A 23,221-nucleotide genomic window follows, 5' to 3' on the forward strand; every position below is an offset into this window, starting at 1 on the left:
TGCATATCACAAGCAATCTTTGTTGCTGAAGCACTTACATCATGCAAAGGCTTGGTTATGAAGGCTAGTGTCAGCAAACGTGCTCTCATAGTATGACCAGGTTGAACACAATGAGAAATTATTCTCATGTTGTGTGTTGGAGTGTGTTGCACTCACAAAAGCATAATTTCTAACCCACAGTTACCACCTTGTAAGAAGAGCCGTAGGTACCTTCCATCCACTAATGCTTATAGACTACAGATATCCAGAGTTCTTCAATTCCTTTCAACATGCCTTAAAAATCATATGCTTGTCTATTGTGATGCTAATTACATTATATGTGCTGTTTTTTATATGTAGCCGGTCTCGAACTCATCCAATACAGCGAACCAACATTGTGCGCAAGCATAATGTGTTTAGCTCCGCACTAGAGGACATAAAACAAGGTGCAACCACTCATTTTTCTTTTAACCCAATACTTCAGAGTAGTGATTCAGGAAGTAGATGCAATCCCCAATGTTTATCACATTAATGAAGCTTCGTTGAATAGCATCATGCTCATGGGTGCACCATGTGCACTCTTGTCAAGTGATGTTGACCTCAAAATCATGAGCATTCCTGCATGCCATTGAAACCAATACTCATAAGAAACATTCCATAACCAAATTGTTGCCAGTCAAGAATGTACCTAAAACCACACCTCAGCTCGCTAGTATACCAAGCACCAGGAACCTTACACTTGACCACATATGACAAGTAACATGCAAAGTATTGCCCACAACATTGCCATTTGATTCTGGTGTAGACTGTGGTGGAAACCAGATTCCATGCCCTTCATTCTCATAGAAAGGTCGGTAAGATGGATCTCGATTGATAATTCCAACCCCCTGCATTTACACTCTCTCTCTCTCTCTCTCTCTCTCTCTCTCTCTCTCTCTCTCTCTCTCTCTCTCTCTCTCTACAAGAAAAGATAATCTTAGTAATTGCCACAAGTTGCTGACATGGCATGGCCATAAATGGGGTTAGGCCCCTCCAACAAACTGAAAGCAACAAACTCTAAACCTTGCGTAGATTCTTGCCAATGTGGCATTTCAATTGAAGAGGACTTGTTTTAAGCGCTTGAAAGTGGCCGGATCAAGTCGGACAAGTTTGGAACCTCAAAATATGATAACGTGGCACCTATTTGAGGAGGGTTTTTAGGGAAATCCTAGATTTTTAGGAAACATTTTTGGGCACCAGCTCTTCATATCTAATGCTTTTTGGCCTTGGGCCTTTAAATATGAGCCATGGGGGCTGCTGCCACCGCACGCTCCCCTCACCTGCACCTGTCGCCCCCCCCCCCCCCCCCCCCACCCAGTGCTGCCAGCACTCACTGTTGCGCGCGCTGCCCCCCGCCTTCCCCTTGCGCTGCCCCTCCCTGTCGCCAGCCTCGCCATTTGCACCCACCCTCAGCCCTCGCTGCCAGCTGCCGTTTCCTGCCTGCCACGCGTTGCCCCCACCCTCTGTCGCTTCCAACCGGCCCCGTGCTGGCCCCCCCCCCCCCCCCGCTCATTTCGTTCTCTGCTGTACTCTCCCCGAAGGTTTCTTTCGATTGGCTCTGGCAGTGCTGGTTTCTTGACAGTGCTACTCGGGGTTTTTTGCAGAGAAATTACTTTATCCACTCCTTCTCCGCCACAGCAGCAGACACACACGGAGGCTCAACCTCCGCCACAGAGGGACTCTGATGAAGTCCCCTCGCCCGACCCCGCTGAGCCCACCATTCGACTTGCTCTCACTCCGACAGAGCAAGCGAGCCTAGCCGCAGAGGTGGAACGCCTGCAGGCGACTTCCGTCATCTGCAAGATTCTCGGTACCAGACCCAGCAAAGGAGCTGCGTGACCTTCTCTAGGTCCGCCTTCTTGTCGAGGTGGGCAAGATCTTGGATGTTCACTTCCTCGGACGCGGCTACTATCAGATAGAGTTTGAGACCTCCGAGATGGCGTCTAAGGTCATCACGATGAGCCCCCTGACCATCCGAGCAGTTCGAGCCCACTTTCGACAGTGGAAACACGGTTATGACCTAGCTTCGGATGTTCTGGTAGAGGAGGCAGACCTTCCCATCTCCGTCTGCTTTCCTGGTTTGAGGAGGGAGTACCTACCACTATTGTCCAAGATAGGCTCAGAGATTGGGACTGTCCTAGAGACACCTCGCATGGCAGCCTCAATAGTTGCCAAGGCGGCCGGCATTCCCTCAGTACAAGTTTTGGTTAGGGACACCCACACTCTCCCGAAGGTCATACTACTTCCTCGGGTGAGTGGGGGCTGGGCGGCAGCAACAGGCACAACCATAGAGTACGCAGGCAGAGCCACCCTCCGAGCCTAGGGCTCAAGCGGAGGAGGGCTGGCAACAGGTTCGTGGTCGACGTTGGCAGGGGCCACCGCGCCAACCTGGCACTCAAAGCGGTCCTCAGGCTCCTGCCCAGCAGCAATGGGTTCCCACGGGGAACCGTTTCGACCCTCTACAGCAGGACAAGGTCCCTACTCCAGCCTCCACCTCAGCCGCCCCCCCCCCCCCCCCCCCCCCCCTCTTCCGCCTCGCCCCCTCCTTCTCCCTCTGTCTCTCCATCTCGCCCTCCCACCTTTGCCGATCCCCCTCGCCCTCCCTCTCCCCCTGCTCCCTCACCTCCTCCCACTCCAGTCCCGCAGCCCTCTTCGCCTGCTAGGAGATCTCTTGGTAGCGCCTTTGCCACGAGTCACTAGGCGAGAAAGGGACAGCCTTTCTTGCGACCCCCTCTTATGGTACAAACATCTCCCTTTGTAGCAGTTCCTCGTGGTCTGACGAGCTTCGACATTCGTCGTCGTTGGGATTTCTTTGCCTACGACTTTACACGGTTTCTCGGTGACCCCTCACCAGACCTTGAGGTAGCCTGCTTCAGAGTTCAGGTGCTGTTCCTTGCAGCTATGGGGATAGAGGCCTTGGACTCAGCAGTTGGCTTCTCTTTTCCCTATGCGGCAGGGACCAGGCTGAGTGGACTATAGACTCAGTGTTGGAGTGGCTGCAAACACAGGCCCTAGAGTTTTCTCATCACATGGGAGACCTAGGGGTTACAAACTTGCTACAGACTCTTTGGCCATTGGCCAAGTTTGTTGTGACACCTCCAGACACAACAGGATGTAGACACATTGTGGTTTACTTTTTTGCTGACACGCAGAGCCCGCCATGCTATGTACACATACAAGAGGACTCCTGGACAGAGGAGGTTGCTTCACGCACGGCTGGGTCTACTTGGGCTTGGGCTAGACACTCTATGCACTCACGCCTATCTCGACGACGCTCGGATGCGGATTACTCCCCATCCAAGCCTGCCTCGAAGATAGCACGGTTAGCTGCTGCGGTAGCATCAGTTCTCTCTCGCTCCCCATGAGGATAGTCTCATGGAATATACATGGCTTAGGTGGGCCCCAATTTCAGCGTCAGAGGGACCGGCTTCATCGGGAGCTCCAACGATGTCTTGTGGGAGGAGAGATTGACCTTCTTATGCTACAGGAGCATCATCTGTGTGAGACCCGCATTAGACGTTGTGGTCAGCTTTTGCATCGACGATATGAGACTCTTTGTCAGGTGCATCTGGACCTGGAGGCATCCAGGGCGGGGTATGTATGACTATCGCGGATTCTTTGCAGCAGGCCGTTGTGGGCAGAGGGATTATTGTGCCAAGCGGGTCTCAGTGGATCATTATGCAGGTTCAGGGTTGTCTCGTGGGCTTCCTGAACATCTATGCGCCCAATGTGGCAAGTGCACGTGCAGAGTTTTGGTCTCAGATTGTTGAGTCTCTGCCGCAGGCAGAGCAATGGTGCATAGGGGGTGACTTCAACATGTTGGAGGAACTCTCTGACAGGATTGGTGGTAGCCATACTATTGTGTATGGAGTTGAGCTAGCAGCTTAGGAGAGGTTTTGTAGTGAGTCTACGGGTTTCAGATGTGTGGTAGCATTCCAGCTTTGTGAGGCCTCCAGAAAGCTTGCCTCCAAAAAGCATGGCCTTCTCTCGTTCGGACCGTACAGTGGGAGGCGTGAATCTATCTCGGATAGATCGCTTCTACACTAGTGACCACTTCTGTGACTTGGGTGGGACAGTTGGCATTCTGACACGGACCCCCAGTGATCCATGCTCCAGTGATCCTTACAGTGACTAATAGGCAGAGGAGGGGGAACACGATGCTTCGCATCCCAGAGAGGTCTTGTTGGACTCTGCACTCAAAGAGCGAGTGGAGGCTCTTTGGACAAAGAGCTTGGACATGCAGAATTCTCCAGTTGACAGAGTGGCCTCAGGACTAGCTCAGCTTAGCCGTTTCTTTCTCCAGGAGTCTTCAACTCGCCTGTCTGCAGCGAGAGAGGAGGAGCAGCATCTCAGACGGGGCATTGCTTCCTTGCAGAGGATGCAGGAGCAACATCTAGACAGTCCTTGGTTGGAGGAGGAGTTACAGCAGGCTCGCCATGAGCTTGTAAGCAGAGAGGAGCAGCGCCATGAGTTTGCTTTCTGTCGACAGGCATCTCAGTGGACCTAGGTGGGTGACAGAGTGATAGGCGCTTTCTTTGAGGCAGTGGGACCTCGGCATACGCATGCCAAGGTTAATCAGTTGAGGAGGCCCGACGGGTCAGTTGCTTTAGAGCCAGAGGACATGCGTGTAGTTGCTATTGACATTTACCGTGACTTACTGTCTGCAGAGCCCCAGTCAGAGTGTCAGGATGGATGCAAAGAGCAGATGTGAGCACAGATGCCTTGTCTTGTGACTGAGGAGATGCGTCGGAGGCTTGACCTGCCTCTTCAGCTAGAGGAGCTACACACAGCTCTTAGCGCACTCCCCTGTGGTAGCTGTCCAGGTGAGGATGGCTTGACTCCCAACTTTTTCTTGGAGTACTGGGACTTGCTTGCCTCAGATCTCTGTAGCGCTTTTCAGTACATCGTGCACACAGGAGAGATGCCTGACAGCATGAGTGAGGGCCTGATCTACCTCATTCCCAAGGAGGGTGGCTCCTTGGATGAGATTTGACAGTGGCGGCATCCTCAACTCAACCTACAAAATTCTTGCCAAGGCTCTGAGTTTGAGGATTCACCCACTTCTAGAGAGCATTATACATGGGACTCAGACAGGTTTTGTCAAGGAGCGTAGTATCCTTGACAACATCTTTACTTTTTGGGAGTCTTCTGCCCTCGTGCGGCTCCGTGGTGAGGATTTGGTGATTCTTCTTCTCGATTTTGAGAAGGCCTACGACAGAGTTGACTGGGACCTTTTGGAGGGCACTCTCCGCAGGATGGGCTTTCTCAGATGCCTGGATCAGAGGGGTGTCAGCTTTGTACAGACGCGCACACAGTCAGGTGCTGTTGTCAAGAGGTAGAGGTGATCGTTTCATGCTCACACGTTCGGTCAGACAAGGCTGCCCTCTTGCCCCCTTCCTCTTTCTGTTCTATGTTGAGGCGATGAGCAGGTTTTTGGTTTAACAGCAAGTTGGTTTACGTGGCTTAGTGCTCCCTATTTGGGGAGATGAGCTACTAGACGCTGAGTTTGCAGACGACTCAGCCTTGTACTTGGATGGCCAGGAGGCCAACCTTCACAGGTGTGAGCAGGCTCTTGAGACTTTCTATTGTGCATCTGGCGCACTAATCAATTGGAGAAAGACAGTAGCTTTCTCGGTTGGTAGTGCTTCTATGCTCGATTGGATGCCAGGTGAGGGTTTCAGGTGGATTTCCCTAGGGACCGCAGTTCGGTACTTGGGCTGTCAGGTTGGTTTGAACTTGTCTCCGGAGCAGCAGATTGCTCCCCTCCTCCTGTCTATCAGGAGAAAGTTGTTACATTGGAGCTCTGCACGACTTTCTCTGGCAGGCAGAGTTGTAGTGGCCAACCAAGTGTTGTTGGCCACTATGTGGTACATCACTTCTTGTTGGATCTTCTCGAGTTCTTGTGTCAGCCAGGTAGAGAGGCTGATCAGGAACTTCCTTTGGTCAAGGCGTGACACTCAGATAGCCCGGGCCAAAGTGGCATGGCAGGTCATCGCTCTTCCTTGTTCTCAGGGAGGGTTGGGGATCATAGACCCTATACAGCAGAGCAGAGCCCTTCTTGGGAAGTTCATCGTCACCAGGTGAGGAGCCCTGGAAGGAGTTCTTGCTTCAGCGGCTTAGTGCTAGGGTGCCTAAGGTTGGCGGCCCCTGGCGACCCTCGACTCGATGGATTTTCACAGAGATGCGCAGAGTTGGCTTGAGTAGGAGACTGGAGGACCGCTTCGCTGTGAGTCTGCTCCGGTCTTGGGAGCAACTGCGGCGAGGCCTGCAACAGCGTCAACCTACTTGCACAGAGGGGTGCCTAAGAGAGCCCCTTGTTTGGAACCCCATGGTTAGCACTCAGAGAGAACTTGGTTGGTAATCGACCTCATGTTTCCTGGGGTCCCATGGCAGAGGGTCCAGCGCGCTCTTTAGGTGACTGGTTACACTTTTCAAGCTTGTCAGAGGAGCTTCAGGGCATTCAGCTACACTAGAGGGCATGAGAGGGGTGCAGAGCATGTGTCACGACATCGCAGAGGCAGTACTAGTTGAGTGGCTCACACCTCTCGAGTCAGCAACGCCCAGATGAATGGGAGCCTTCACGCGACTGGAGGTTCTCATCTCAGTTCGGGCTTGCTCAGAGACTATACCCTCCCTGTTTTTCGAGCTAAATGGTTAGGGACGTTTACACAGAGTTGCAGTAGAGGCTCCACAGGTGGCAGAGTGCTATTTTCAGAGGATCCAAGTGGTGGGCATCTGTGGGAGGACTTGTGTCATAGTTCCTGACCCAGCAGCTCTTGAGACTGGCCACTGGAGACTATGGGTTTGGGAGAGCTGTCCACTGGCACAAGTTCAGTGGGATCCTGGAGAGAGGATTTGGAGGGACCCTTTCTCCTCAGCAGACCATCCAGGTGTCCCTTTCTTTCAGTACACTGTTCGACTGGGACGTCACATACTGGCAGCGCAGAGGGAGGCTCCTCCTGTTGCAGCACCTCATTGGCAAGAGGAGGGTCTCACAGCTGAGTTCTTGGAAGCTTTTTGGGAGAGGTTGTGGGACTCTAGAGTCTAGACAGCCGAGGCGAGTCACTTTGTTTCAGTGGATGGTTGCACACCGAGCTACAGCAGTTGGGAGTTGGCTTGTACATAGTGGTCTCTCGGCTCCATGTGCAGCTTGTGACCATCCTGTAGAGAGTCACTGTCGCTGTCTTTGGGACTATCCTTTGGCACAGCAGATGTGGCTTCGTGTTCTTCGACTGATGCAAGCTCTTTCCACAGCTTGGTAGTACACATGGGGAGAGTTTTCATTAACTAATAGAAGGACCTTTTCCTTGGGAAAAAAAAAAGAGAGCCATGAGGACCCCTCTCTGGCACTCTACAATGCACAGATTGCAGAGGAGGTGCTCCCCGGCTGTTGTACTTTGTGAATCATCAATAAAGAAAGAGGCACCAATATTTGGAACTAGTATGCGCATTTGGAAGCAGAACTCTACCACTTCATGTCAATTCCTCTCTCTCTCTCTCTCTCTCTCTCTCTCTCTCTCTCTCTCTCTCTCTCTATATATATATATATATATATATATATATATATATATATATATATTCAAGTTCAATTGTTGCAATTATGTTCATGTGCTGCTATTGATTTCTTGCTTGGGCTACCCTTTCCTCTGCTACAGTGTATGAAAGCTGAGACAATTCTTCTCCTACGAAGGATCCAATCCTTTTTTTGCAGCACAAATGGGTTCTAGCAATGAATACAACAGAGAAGACACCATCCCACCGACTGCACGGGAGGATGAAGCGCACTCCACCCCCAGTAGAGGAATGGAAGGAATCAACGGAAATTCTACCAGGAGCAAGACGTATCAGGAGAAGACAACGGCAAGTTTCCGATAGGGGATCTTGACAAAAAGGAGCACAAGCATCAACTACACGCTGATACTTGTGCCAAGAGAATGATCAAGTACTCGAAGGACCCAAACTACATGAAGTATTTAAAGAATCATCTGCTTAATGAGGTTCATTGTCGATGGCAGAAGGCCATCCACTCACCTATCAATTCAGCCATGAAGACAAAGCAAAGCCGGGTACAGAAAAGCAGAAACTGTACGCGCAAGAAGAGTTTGACGAAGTTTTTGAGTAGAAGATCGGTCCAATGATGAAATCCAAAAAGCTCTCTTGGAAGAAAAGCAAGTCAAAGGATTTTCCCGGTTACTTGGGTCGGAAATCGACTTTCGAGGTAGCTAGTCGATCCATGAAGCATGTTCACTTCGAGGATTTCTTCTTCATCTTATGAGCATTCCGACAGTTCCTCTTCCTCTAGTTCCAATGAGGATGAGAAGAGGCGGAATAAACGGAAGAAGTGGAGAAAGAACAAGAAAAGCAGATCCAAGAAGAAGTTTAGAAAGCACAGAAAGCAATCTAGCAGTCCAAAGGAGGAGACCTCGTCCTCTTAGACAATTAAGACAGTCATACCTACAGTTTTGGTATCATTTAAGGTAGAAGGTAGAATCACCTATTGAGAGTCACTCAATATAACAACCTTAACAAGAAGAAAAAGAAAAGAGTTCAAGGATGGGGTCAAGCAGTAAGGTTTTGACACTTTTTTGGGCTACAAGGATTCCCATGAGCCCTTTCTTACATACTGCAATTTGACACTGCTTTCTCCAAGGGCAACTCCTTTGAAGCCTCCGAAGTACAAAAGGCGGCATCTTTTCTGAAGGGCAATGCTTAGACATGGTGCTACAGTAAAGCTCCAAAATGTGGGTCAAGTTCAAGAAAGTGTTCACTTCGGTATGGTTGACCAAGCAGTATGAGCAAGACATGATTACGGTTTGAAACCATCTAAAGATGTGGAAAACAGAGTTATCGGGGAACGGCCAAATTCAGGCTTGGAACACAGGAACAACGTTCCAGCCGACTGGAAATGGGAGGAACACCCCGGAACGGGCTACCGTTCCGACAGGCCGCTTGAAACCGGAACGGACAGGGGAACGGACCTGGAACGGCCTACAAACGAACAAAACTGCAAAACGATAAAAAATGGGCATTTTGAAAAAGGTTTAACACCTCATAGGCTCATAGACTAGCCACCCCCTCACCCTTTCCTCTCAAGCTCTCTCGAGTCGCTTGCTCTCAAGTTCAATCAACTTCTCAGGGCTCTCTCTCTTGCTCTCAAGTTTCAAGCTTCAACCTCCCCTCGGCGCTACGGTCTACTCATTGCTCAAGCCTTCAAGGCTCTCAAGCTCTCTCTTGCTCTCAAGCTCTCAAGCTCTCAAGCCTTCAAGGCTCTCAAGCTCTCTCTTGCTCTCAAGGCTTCAAGGCTCAAGCTCTCTCTCCCTTGGGCTCGACTCTCAACTTCTCAAGAAGTAAAGCCTCTCTCAAGCTCTCTACCGCGATTCTCTTTTGTCTTCATCATCCATCACTCCATGGCCTCTTCTTCTCGTACAACCCCCTCCGTGCATGCGGGCAACACTCAAACGGCGAAGGAATGGTCGCGGTGGGATGAAGTGACCCCGGAGAGCACCTTGTCGGCGACGGGAGGTTCTCGTGCATGGACATGCAAGCTATGCTCTTACACGCGGAAAGGGGGGTATGACAAAGTGAGGGCACACTTCCTTGGAGTGTCGGGACATGAGGTGAAATTTTGCACCAACGTAACCATCGAGAAGAGGAAGGAGCTCGAGGAAAAGGATCGGCAATTCAACCATAAAGCCAAGCCCGCACGCAAAGGTATCAACCCAAAGACCCTCATTTTTCCTTCTTCCTCTCTACCCGGTTTAGGTGCCAGTGGATCTTCATCGGGTCCGATTCGTCGCCAGAGGACCCTTGCCACCTCTTGGGACCCAAAGAAGAAGGAAGAGGTGGATGCAGCCATGGACCAATTCTTCTATCACAACCATATCCCATTTGTCGTGGCAAGGTATGTTTTATGATTTATCAATCTTCTCTCTCATTTCTTCCATTATCATCGTTTCCACCTTTTTGATACTAACCTCTTCTATGTTTGATCGAAATAGGTCGGAGTATTGGAAAGTCATGGTGCAACGGATAGGAGAGTATGGCACCGCCTATGTGCCGCCATCTTCAGAGGCTCTCCGAACCACTTATGCTCGATCGAGAGAAGGCTATCGTGGAGCAAGCAACACTCAATATTCAGCGTCTTTGGGCAAAACATGGTGTTTCCCTCATTGCCGACGGGTGGAGCGATACAAGGAAGAGATCTATCCATGGTCACGTCGCATACTCAAGTGGAGAGATGTACTTTGTGCACTCTCATGATGCCACCGAGAGTAGCAAGTCCGCCGATGTCCTCTCTGCAGAGTGGACAGCAGCCATAGAATCGATCGGTGAGCAACACGTGGTGGCCTTTGTCATAGATGGGGAGGCATTAGACAGGGCAGCAATAGCTATTATAGAGGGCCACTATCCACATGTGACAGGGTACTTTTTGCATAGCACTCTGTTTGAACAACCTTCTAAAGACATCGGCAAGCTAGACTGGATCGCTCCAGTCATTGCTCATGCAATGAAGATTGTTACTTTCATTAACAATCACAACTTGATTCGGAGCGAGTACCTCAAGAGGTCGGGCGGCAAAGTGCTTCTAAAGTATTCAGACACCCGCTTTGCATTCAACTTTCTTCTTGTGTGCAGGCTGTCTGAATGTCAAAATGGGGTTCATCAGGTCTTCATCAGTGATGAGTTCACCATCTTCCCCTATGCAAAACAATTGCAGGGATTTTGTGCAAGGATAAGGCAGAGGATATTGAGTTATGGATGGAGCTCAAGAGTCTAGACGCACAAGTAAAACCAGTGGTTCATTTACTTCCAGATCTAGATGGCATGGATCCTTGCATTGGCAAGATTTATGAGGCAATGGACCGCATGATCGAGCAGCTTGCACAGCTTGAGCCGAAAGTAGAGCGATATGAGGAGATCCATGCGCTTTGCAGCTCGAGGTGGAATTCATATGCCTCTCCTTTACACGGGGCAGCGTACATGGTGGATCCAGAGTTCCAAGGTGCAAAGCAAGAGACAGATAGAGAAGTCATGAACCAATTTACAGAGATCTTAAACAAGATGGTTCTAAACAGAGATGGGCGACGCATTGTCAGAGATCAGTTGAGGCAGTACAGAGAGATGCGAGGGTCATTTGGCAGTCTAGATGCTCAGATTGATTGCAAGAAGATAGGTTCAGTGCTATGGTGGGAGGACTATGGCTATGATGGGCCTGAGCTTCAGAGATTGACGATCCGTATTCTCAGCCAGTCAGTTAGTACCTCATGCTTGGAGCAATTGTGGAGTACCTTTAGCCACATTGCTTCCAAGAAGAGGAATCGGCTTGGAGTGGAGAAGGCTAATGATCTTGTCTTTGTCACCGCAAATTTGAAAATGCTTTGCAAGAGTACAGATAAGCAGACAGATCTTTTTACACAGTGGGAGATGGAGCAAGTGGCTCCTCAGGCAGGTGGAGATGCGCATCCATCAACACCGGGTACTTCATCCGTGGCTGAGATCGAGCCGGGCCTAGAGCTCGATGATGAGAAATGGGAGGATGTGCATGATTTACAGCCGGCTACTACGAATTGGGAGGCCTCTCAGGCTAGTGGCTCTTGAGTCTTGAGGCTCGAGAGTTGCGACTTTAGGACTTCCATTATCTTTATCTTTTTGTATGGCTGCTTGAGCCTTGCCCTCTTTGACATTTGTAGCTACTAGCATCTTTATGGTACTTATCACCTTCACTCTTTTGGTATTGTGGTCACTGGTTTGGCCCCCTTGTAGTTTCGAATCTCATTATGATATATGTCACCTTTGGTTTTTGTAGCGCCTTGGCGGGCTTTGTTAGCCAAAATTAAGCGAAAAGTGTTATCTCTGACTTCTACTCTTGCAATTGTTTGAGAGCTCTAATCTGTAATTACGTATGTTATTGACAATTGTGTATGGGCATTGTGTGTGTTCAATGTTTGTATATGTACTATGTACTTTGGGCGCCGCACATCCCAATCTAGTTATAATAAGATTGAATGGTCTTCGAATTGTGTTCTTTGTCGGTATTAGAGTCAAAGGACTCTAGTACTACTTGTATTCAAACACATAATGCTAAAAATAACATTATTTGGGTGTTTTTTTAGCCTCCCATTCTGCGCCGTTCCCATTCCGGACCCCTTCCCATTCCCCCATTCCGCAAGGAGGCCCGTCGTCGTTCCCGTTCCGCGTTCCGGGTAACTCTGATGGAAAGACGATCCCTTGGCTATATATTGTCTACAATTTTGGGATATCTATTTGCCAGTTGCTTCTTTCCAAAAGATTCCTTTTCTAGGGCAAATGGACAGATTTGTTGCGGATTGCCTAAAGAGATCCGCCGATACTACTTGAAGCAAAAGTCCAAGAGCATTTAGAAGCTCAGAACACGCAAATGAAAGTTTCTCCATGCACTCAGGCTCCTTGAATTATGAAGATTCAAAGAGTTCCGTACATTTAGAATGATTTTTCAATGGGCCCGGAGCCAGAGCAACAACCATCGGGTCCTAGGGCACAAAGAAAAGAAATAAAAGGGTAAGCTGGTCCGTCAATAGTTTCATCAAGAACAGGAATTTATCCCGCTAGAGCTGTACCTTGAGGCTTATGGTTTAGTTGTGTCTATCCCTAAAGTGCACGTCAAATCAAGAGGTCGAAACCGGTGTAGTGCATACTGCACGAGGGGACCCACTCCACTCCTTTGTCACAGATTGCCTAGATTGAATAAAATCACTAAATTCTCCATAAAATTTTAGGGATACTTATTACTGACAGTATTCTGCGGAATGACTTCATGAAAAGATGTACTTTGAATTGGAAATTTCCTCGATTGAACTTCTTTACATGTGCTCTTTCATGTGTGTAATGTTTGAGTATATGTAGGAAGATTAAATGTCTACCACATTTTATATGTTGATGGATATGATGATGTAGTGCATCTAGTAAGCCTTGGGGGCCCTCTTTGGCACTCTACAGTGCGCACACTACAGAAAAGGTGCTCCGCGGCTGTTGTACTTGGCAAATCATTGATAAAAAAAGCAATACCGAAAGGGCGCCAGTCTTTGGGGCCAGTGCGTCTGGAAGTGGAACTCCGCCACTTCATCCATCTCTCTCTCTCTCTCTCTCTCTCTCTCTCTCTCTCTCTCTCTCTCTCTCTCTCTCTCTCTCTCTCTCTCTCTCTAGATCTATTCGTGTGTTGCTATTGATTTCTCACTTGAGTGTCCAAGCCTATTACAGTAACATAACATCTCAAGGACTCAGCCTCAAGATAAATGTACAAAGCCAATCACCACAAAGGTGTGATCCCAAAATATCCATAAAATATGCAAACAATGGGCATGATTTGGTTTTCAAAAGAACCCTCTCAAATCTTCTAGCATAAACATTTTTCTATAATCCAAGAAGCTCTCGTCGTACTGTGCCATGAGCGCAGCAAGTGGAACATGATCTCTATAAGAATTGCATGAAGGCACAATATAGGAATCCTATCGGGCTCGAGAGAAGTAGGTGGTATCTCTACTAAGGAAGAGCAAGCCGGAAGAGGTGGATCCTGTGGAGAATCCCCACACTTGTAAACTTGTCTACCGGCCAATGCACCACCCTCACTCAAAACAACACCCAGATTATTGCCAATCACTCAAATATGTGGCTCAAACTTTGGTGCAGCCTTGGAAATCTGATTGTAACAGCTAAACCCTTGCCAAGGGGCTAGCTAGATCCATCCCCTGCGTCCATCTATATAGATAACAATAAGCGTTGCTCAAGCTGAAGGGGCTTTATGCCAATGCTAAACTTCCCTCCTCCGATGTCTCAAACTCGCCCTGTAGCAACCTCTCCCTGATGGAGAGACAATCACAATCCTAGGAATAGTGACGGGAGAAAGGTAGCTTTGAGGAAGTCAAAAAGCTACCGGGTTGACAACCTTTCTCCCACCACTTTGCATACCAGAAAACATGCCTCTAAAGTGGCCACTAAACTGTGAATAATTCTTAGTTTAACTGTTGAGACACTTATCCCAATGGATGCCCCATCTGAATCCATGATGAAGAAAAATTTACCTCCAATGATCAAAACCAAAAACGACCCAATAGTTGGTGATGGTGACCCAATGGGATTGCCCAATAATGGAGCCGCTTACCTGTGTAAAAAGCTGACTTATAGCTCTCCATATTGGTCGATGATGCGTTCCCAAATTCCACTTTTGAACAGGCGCGTGAAACGAAAACACCATACCTTCCGCATCAACCACAACATCAACATGACGTATGTATACCAATCATAGAGAGTTTATATGCTTTCCATGGATAGGCCAAAGCTACTGGCTGTAGAAAGACTACTTCGTATTTGCAGGGTTTCACACCCAAACTGCAAGATAACACCTGAGAAGCTTTGGGGAAGCCTTGGGGTGGTTATACAAGAGTTTCGGCGCTTGCCATTGACCACAACAGGAAATTACAGCTCGATGAAATTTACTTACAGCTCACCGGAAAGCTTCCAAAAGGCAAGTGATCTGTCTTCTTCTCAATCCTCCGTGTGAAATTAACAAATAATTAAACTAGTACCACCCTCTACTGTGTATTGGGGGCGGTTTCATTAGGAGCTTTGTTTGGACACAGGAAAGTTCATGCTTATGTTCATTGGACATTTGACTATATGGATCTCATTTATGGGCATGTTTTTGGTCGCATATCTGGTTGCCCATATGCTACCTCTTTGATTTTGGCTTGGCAGTGAATATATCTCCATGGATCGGTGGGCAACTCATTGTGCTCTCACATGGCACATGCAGCAAGCTGAAATTCTCTGTTTTGGATTGTTTTGAGAGAAGCAAACATGCCTATGAGAGTCTCAAGAGCTCCCGCACGCAATGGGACACTTTCCTTTTGATTTGGACGAGTTATCACGCGAGAAAACTCTCTTGTTTCGCAATCTGTCGCGATGGAACTGTGCGCACCTGTGGGGGATTAGCAATTAGCTAATCCGATTCCTATTCAGAAGGTTCTTGCCTTGGAAAATGCACATAAAACCCACAGGAGTGTACATAGTCATCTGAGGAGCCCAACTAGTGGGGCACGGCATTACCATATGTATATAAGGGGGAAAGAGATGCACGAGAGCAGAATCATCACGCTACATGACACAAGGGAGGAAAGCTTTCCAGCAAAGTTGTGAACCTAAAAATCCACTCACAAAAGCCAAAAACAGTCCCCACTCTCATTTTTGGGTGCCCCCAAGCTGGGCCTAAGCTTTTGATTGGTGAGATGTCAAGCAGGTGGCTCTCCTATTGACGTGTGTCCACTATGCCCCTTATGGTTCAGTTTCCTAACCCCTCCCAACATATAAAGTTGTCAATGACTTGCTGCATGGCCCAGATTCCATTTAGGCACACATGTGTTGGCCTACTCATCAGAATTTCAGTGCTAACTGGCCTGACCAATCATCGATTGTCCGACCGACCTAGATTCCCGATGTGAGAAGCCCGTTTGCCGTTGCAACAGTTTCACACCGGCCATGCAATGTCTACTTGCACCTTTCAAGGGTTTCGGAAAAACAAGCAAAATGAAAATATGTAATACATATATAAAGTGGGCAACAGGAAAAATACATATCTTGGTGACACCTAACATCTTACTCCACAGTTGTTGTTGACAAAGAATTGTAGGTAGCTAAGAGGCCTTTCGAGCAAGTATGTAGAAGTTAACATCTTGGTGAGTATACTAAAGTTCTTTTGAGCAAATGCAAACCTTTGTAGTCAAATGGAGTTCGCCATGAGCATTCTAGGGCCTTGGACATAAAGCAGTCAATATGCTTCGCATTCCAAGCCCATAATGGAAGATGAAACTGTATGTAAGGTATAATAATAGACTGAACTATCCCTAAACGTATATGCAGTGGCCACGTAGAAAGCTTCCAATAATTGATCTTACGTTCAAGATGAGTCAAAACCAAGGTAACTTCCTCTTTCAATGAGACATCCCAGCCAATAGGGTAACCGAGATGTTGAACTAACTTGAACATGAGGAACAATTTGACCAAGCCATAAATGTGAATGCCAACCAAGATGAGCAAGGGCAAAAAGACATAACTATGCAAAATTACTATGTAAACCGGTAGCAAAACCATAAAGTGGCAATGCATCTATAATTGGTTGTACCTCCTGGGCTGATTTTCGCGGAAAAATAAACGGATCACCTGCATGAGCCTCAACCACAAAACATAAGCCATCCGGCATGGAAAGGCCTCGTAAACTATCTTGCCTAGTGAGTTCATCCATATGAAATAACTTAGGATGTGTTGCAATGGCATAAGCAGTGCACTAAGTGGGCAACCTTGACTACCAAGCATCCCAAATTCTAAGACTTTGAAACTTTCGAACCAAGAATGCATTACCCAGCACGCAACTAAAACGAACACCCAACACGTACACATATACACACATGCACACAACCAACACACAAGGGAATCCCCACACACCCCTCAACAACACACATATCCAAGAGCTTGCACAAGCATGCAAACACATACAAACACCAAAACACACCACACAAGCACGCAACCCCCAGCACACACAAGGGCACACATACACACAGACAGATCAAGACACACAAACATGCACTAAAACACACACCTTGGAAAAAAGGAAAAAGGAAATGCCACAAACCACACAGGAGGCTGTCAGCCAATGACAGGCTGTGTGACAGGCATAACAGATGCATCGGCGCACGGTGCGGGCGGGCAACAGCGCTCGCACCAGGGATGAGCCGAGCCACTTCAGAAACAAACCTCAGCATCACTATGGAAATACCACAAAACAGGAAAAGAATTCACAGAAAGAATGCTGTCTCTTTTAGACTGCCAAACACAGAGGAAACACTGACAAGAATGAAAAGAGACCACAGGGTTTTACATCTCACTTGACTTCTAACATCAGCCTATTCAGATTAAAGCAAAGTAATATGTAATCCATATTGTACAAGAAAGCAGGGTGGGGTTCAAAGACCGCATGTTTCCCAGATTTGGTGCACAAATAAATGGAAACAAGCATTTAAAGTTTGGTATCATCTTTTTAATGGACCAGAGGAGCAGAATCTTGAAATATGAAACCTCTTTGAAACAATATGAAACAAGTAATGCAGAAACGAAGATAAAACCATTGTGCACTAATGAATATTGGCATGCAATTGCATGGCATGCAGAGAGAAGCAGACAAAAGTTTCACTAATCAAAGGCACTAGATTACGTGACTTTCTGACCACATAGCCATTCGCAAGAAACATGAAATACCTCCAATATGTAGATGACTAGCCCATGAGATGCTTGAACAGGAATTTCTGTCATTGAGCCAGGACGCATCATGACATCCAAAAAAACCTGATGCAGTTCATCCTTTTAGGTCCTAAGAACCAACACGTTAATTGATCATAAGAGATCACAACTTAGCTCAGGTTTTATTCAACCACACAATCCACACTCAATCTCCAGACTACTCATGATATGCGAGATGCTATTCACCAGCTTGAAATTGTCCGGTATAAAACTAACATTAGCTTGTGACAAAGAACCCCTCGATGCAAAGAACATTGAGCACCTGCTAACACGCTTGCTCCACAGTGAAGGTGTAAAGACCATTCAGCGTGAGCTATAATATACCATGAAGGTACATAGTCAGAGAGCATTTACGCCAAATCTCGTCTTCATAGTCAAAGCCATTGTTGATGGTAGACCACAAATGTTACAGGCGAGAGAGAGAGAGAGAGAGAGAGAGAGAGAGAGAGAGATCAAAATACTAAATGGACTTACTTATTCACTAAAACAGAAGGAAGTTTGACACCAGACTGGGACCACAAGTCACGACATAAACGCACATCTGCATACTCAAAGCCATTATTGATGGTAGAGCACAAATATCAGAGCATGTAACAATATCAGAATACTAAATCATGAACTTATTCACTTGACACCATGCTACACACTCTTTTCCTGGCATCCCTAGATGCAATCTAACACAATCATTCATGCAAGAAGAAAACTATATGTCTCAGTATTTATGTTCTTATGCTTCAAGGACCCCAATCTTCATTCATGTGCTTGTTCTAGAGGACGTGGTATACTGGCCTTCAACACGGAATATTCCCTTGCGACGTGCAAGTCACCATCCTATGACACGTCAAGGGGCAGAGGACCATATGAAAAGCCACCAGCTTGCTTTACCGGTTAGGATGAAATAGGCGGCTGACGTAGATAGGGATACCCATACTGTGGTATACAAGAGGTAGATAGGGATACGCATACTGTGGTATAAAACTCTGTCCGGGCTCTTACAAAATCCTCCCTTCGCAATGCTCTATGTATACAAGAGGTAGATAGGGATACGCATACTGTGGTATAAAACTCTGTCCGGGCTCTTACAAAATCCTCTCTTTGCAATGCTCTAGTGTTCCATCCAATATGCCCCCGAAATACACACACCAAATAAATGGAATATATTTAATATTGCGAGTCTGCTAGTGAGAAATGCATGCCAACTCACAGCTGCAGCTGTTGCTAAATTCTGTTGCACACCCATTGCCACATTTGTCTTACGAAGATGTTGAAGCCCATGGGGATACCAAGGAGTCAGAAAACTTGTCCATCTGGAAGGATCAGTGAAACGAACGATACTGAGCTTTCAAGGCTCTAAGTGATTTCCAAGTAGCAAACCTTTCAGATTGACCCTTCCATTTAACTAAGTACTTGTCATAAGCCTTTTGGCATGAATGACGAGTACGATGATCTAAAACTACCTCTGGTTCTCGAGGAATATACTCAGTTTGCGTATCTTGCCATACATTTTCCTTGATAAGCACAACACCATTGGCTTCGCCTAATTTTTCTTTAAGGCGGCTGACATGAAACACTGGATGTACACTAACATCCGAAGGAAGAGCGAGTTTGTAGGCAACTTGGCCAATTTTCTTTGTGATCAAGAATGGACCACAATATCTAGCTGAAAGCTTATACCGCTTTCCAGTTCGCATAGTCTTGGAATCCTTGGGTATCTTCAGATAGACCCATTGTCCCACATCTAGCGTCCTTGCAGATCTCTTTTGATTAGCATAAGTGGTGACTCGATCACGAGCCGTTCTTATACTATCCTTAGCCAATTGGAGCATTTCTTGCATGTCATACAAGAAATCATGAGCTTGGCGATCCTTGACTTTCTCTAAGCCAATAGCAATAGGGCATTTAGGCTGAAATCCATACATCAATCCAGTAGCAGAATGCTTGTTACTATTGTAGGCAAACTCTAATTGTGGAAAATACCTTTTCCAATCAGACTGCAGGTGAGAGACATAAGCTCTCAACATGTTCTCTAGCGTCTGATTCATCCTCTCAGTTTGTTCGTCGGACTCAGGATGGTCAGAAGATGACATACTCAACTTCGTCTAAAGATGAGCAAAACATCTTGCCAAAATCGTACAGTGAACTTAGTATCTTGGTCACTGACGATATCCTCTCACAGACCATACAGCTTGTAAAGTTGATCGACAAATAAAACCGCCAACGCATGGCCTTTTTACAGTCGACTTCGTTGGTATAAACTTTGCCATTTTTGTAAGTCTATCAACCACAACCTAAACGGCCTCATTGCCTCGAGTAGTATTTGGCAAACCAACGATGAAGTCCATGGAAATACTTTGCCACTTGGCATCTAAGATTTCCAATGGACGTAGGAGGCCAGCTTTCTTAAGGCGCTCTACCTTATTGACAAAACATTGAGTGCATCTCTATAAATAGCTCTCTATGTAAGAGCGCATCCTTTGCCAGTAGAAATAACGCTTGACCAATGCCAAAGTTCTCTGGATGCCTAGGTGCCCAGAGCTAGGAACATCGTGGCATTCGATCAAAATCCTTTGTTGTACCTCATCGATTTCCGACACAGACTTTTCCATTTCTGAACAATAGTCCACCTTTAATGAAATATTGTCATTGTATCGTCTCTCCAGCACGACTCACTTGGGTCTCCAGACTACCCAAGCCTATAGACAAGTCATACCCCGCTTCGACCTCATTCCATACCTTGCCAAAATAGCTATCGGAATGACATAGCCCTCCAAGAGAGAGATAGAAATCCGTCAAGATTTTAGCCATAGACAAGGCTTTAACTTCAAGAATCCTGCTGAGTGCATCGGCAACTCGATTTCTGGATCCTTTTTTGTAATGGATCTCAAAGTCAAACTCTTGCATAAGCTCAACCCATCTGGCCATCCGGTCTCTGGGATCACCCCGATCACAAACATAGCGCAAAGAGTGATGCTCTGTCCATGCAACAAATGTAGAGCCATACAAGTAGTGTCGCCACTTCCTCAAGGCGTGGACTATAGCGTAAAGCTCCTTCTCATACGTTGGATAACGCATCTCAGTGTCAGGAAGTTTCTTACTTTCAGACACAATAGGACGTCCATCCTGATACAACGCTGCACCAGTCACATAATCACTAGCATCCGTTTCGACTACAAAAGGCTTGCTAGGATCCACAATATGCAATATTGGTGCAGTAGTCACCAAGTGCTTTAGCGTCTGAAAGCTCTCGTCGAGACGCTCAACGCTCATTCCATACAAAAGGGGGATTACCTTTACGGTGAGAACCCGAAGTCTTCGGTCCTTTCAACCCTCCTTTTAGAAGTTGTGTAAGCGGCACGTCAACTTTGGAGTAATCCTTGATAAAATTGTGAAAGAATCGAGTAAAGCCTAAAAAGACTTCACTTGGCGCACATTCTTCAAAATGGGCCAATTTCACACTTTATCAAACTTTTCAAGGTCGATGTGAATTCCATCGCGAGTAATAATATGACCCAAATACAAAAGCTCTTTCTTGAAGAATTGACACTTAGAAGCCCTAGCATAAAGCTTCTCAATTCTCAGTACCTCGAGAACAACGCGTATATACGCTAAATGCTCATACAAACTTCGACTGTAAATCAAGATGTCATCGAGAAACACAACAATGAAGTTGCCCAGAAATGGCCTCAGCAGATCATTCATCATCCCCTGTAACGTAGCTGGAGTTTTGGTCAAACCAAAAGGCAAGACCAAAAATTCATAATGACCATAACGCGTATGGAAACCTATGTCACAAGGATGTGGCAATTGCTAACCTTAGTTGTTGGTTTCTTTCCAATGATTTTTGTTTTATTTTTGAGACTCTCTTTTTGAAGTTGCAAATGGTCGGACATTGTATGGCCAATGTGAACGGTAGTTTCACTCACAGACGGGAAGTTGGTCGACATTGGAATTCGTATAGTAAGAGGATGTCTAGGCTCAGTCCAAGGTCATGTAGGTCCCACCATCGCACTCAGCAAGTTGGTGGATACTAGGTAGTGAACTCAATAAAGGCATAAAGTCAGGGTGGGACCACCAACAAAAAGTACCCGACAGTTGGGCCACATTGCACTTTTGGATGCAGTCCCAATGAGGATAGATGGTCAGAAGACCAATGGGAGCCCAACGGAAACATCTCCTAAAAATTAGAGAACTGCTATTTTGGGCCGTGAAATGTGTTCGTGTCATTACCTTCGGAATGGCAAGGGGAAAATTTTACAACTGTACCGCGAAGTCAATTGGGCAACCAGTCGGGAGATTTTTAGGTAGCAACCCCGAAACGGGAAAATGCTTGTAACCGCGCCAAATGGCACATTTCTGTGCACTTTTCTCATGCATGAAGAAGTGGTGCTGAATTTGTAGCTCGAAGGCCTCATTTTGCAAGAACTGTCACAAGCTAATTGCTACTCCAAAGCAGGCACTGGTGAGGGTCATAACCTCACCAAACAGGTGCGTTTTCAGCGTTGTGTATGCGCTGTAATTTGACTGTTTTCAGCCATACGGACGCCAGAACCATTGGGAACAGTGCCCCACTGGCACAGACAGTTGGGGACTGTTTAGGGCTGAAAACAGGGCAAAAACCAATAAATACAGCGTGCTGAATTTACTGTTTTTGGGCAAGAATCAGAGGGTCTATGCCAGTAGAAGTGAGTTCCAACAGGGCAATTGGTTTCGCGCAAGTTTTGGGGTTGTTATGCTGCCGAAATTTGGCCAAAGCAAGTGGTATCTAGCTGGATATAGGTGAAGAATTCCCAGTACTCTACTTTGTAATTTACCCTCTCAAAGTATAAAGAAATACCGAAAGGGGCGCCAATTTTGGGGCCTACAAGTTGTCGGCGTCTGCTCGGGGCATTCTAGCTTCCGAGCCGTGTGTGTTAATTCCCGTCGCAAGTTCCTTTTGTAAAATACTCTCTCTCTCTCTCTCTCTCTCTCTCTCTCTCTCTCTCTCTCTCTCTCTCTCTCTCTCTCTCTCTCTCTCTGTGTGTGTGTCTAAAGTAAAGTAAAGAATTTCGGGTGAAAGCCAAAGCCTACCGCCCCACGGGCCGGTTTCAAGGTTCCATTGCAGGGATATCAATCACTTTTTCCTCAAAGAGTGAGCCTCGGTTGTTTTGGGTAAAGACACAGAGTACAAGAACGCGGGATTACTCTATGGCCGACAAAGGGAAGGGCATTATGGAAGAGGGTTCCTCTTCGAAGGACAAGCAGAAAACTCCTATGGTCTTTGAGATTGGCGAGAGTTCACGGCCACGTCATCCTGTACCTCCTGTTGATGTGAATGTCCCTCTAGTAGTACAGGGCTTTATGACTGGGCAGCTTGAGGATGATGCATTCAGGACTCAGTTAGTTGCCACAGTGAATGTCTTTTCGCAACTGGTGCAGAACCCAAGGTTTATGGAGTTCTTACAAGCGCCACGAGTGCAACAACAAAATAGGCAACCCACACCGCGAATGAAGCTTGTTGAGGCTCAAGCCCAAGTACTTCATGCGACTCAGCAGGATAGGGAACACTCGCATGTTGGGAAGTAAGGGGCTCCAAAACAGGTTCCTCCCGTCCTTGAACAGGTGGTTAGGACGCCCATTCGACAGGTTATGCCAGTTCAACCCGCCACCTCTAAGAGCCCGCATGCTGTCTTGAATGGACAAGGAACTGGTTACCAAGCAAAGGACGCCTATTCGACAGGTTATGCCAGTTCAGCCCGCCACCTTTCAGAGCCCGCATGCTGTCTTCAATGGACAGGGAATTGGTTACCAGGCAATACACCCAGTTTTTCCACCACCCACGGTACATCCTGGGTATTTCGGGGGTGGGGGTGGATCTGTGTTCCAGAGTATGGCTGGTTAT

General features: G+C 47.0%; 1 protein-coding gene across 2 annotated transcripts in view; it reads right to left on the minus strand.

Annotated features, from left to right (window-relative positions):
- Positions 1-235: 235 nt before the first annotated feature.
- The window catches only part of LOC147458804 (uncharacterized), a 66,682-nt gene continuing 43,696 nt past the window's right edge, over positions 236-23,221 (minus strand). Inside the window, exons 3-5 of one of the 2 annotated variants that reach the window (XM_086510241.1) lie at positions 17,302-17,388; positions 668-866; positions 236-597 (exon numbers count right to left, since the gene is read on the minus strand). In XM_086510241.1, coding sequence (XP_086366367.1) covers positions 681-866; positions 17,302-17,388 — 273 coding nt within the window. In that variant the 3' untranslated portion in view covers positions 236-597; positions 668-680. The remainder of the gene's footprint in view (positions 598-667; positions 867-17,301; positions 17,389-23,221) is intronic. The other variant, XM_086510240.1, reaches the window with a different exon arrangement.

Source organism: Adiantum capillus-veneris, chromosome 4, assembly GCF_014529385.1.
Source record: "Adiantum capillus-veneris isolate H3 chromosome 4, ASM1452938v2, whole genome shotgun sequence".
NCBI lineage: Eukaryota > Viridiplantae > Streptophyta > Polypodiopsida > Polypodiales > Pteridaceae > Adiantum > Adiantum capillus-veneris.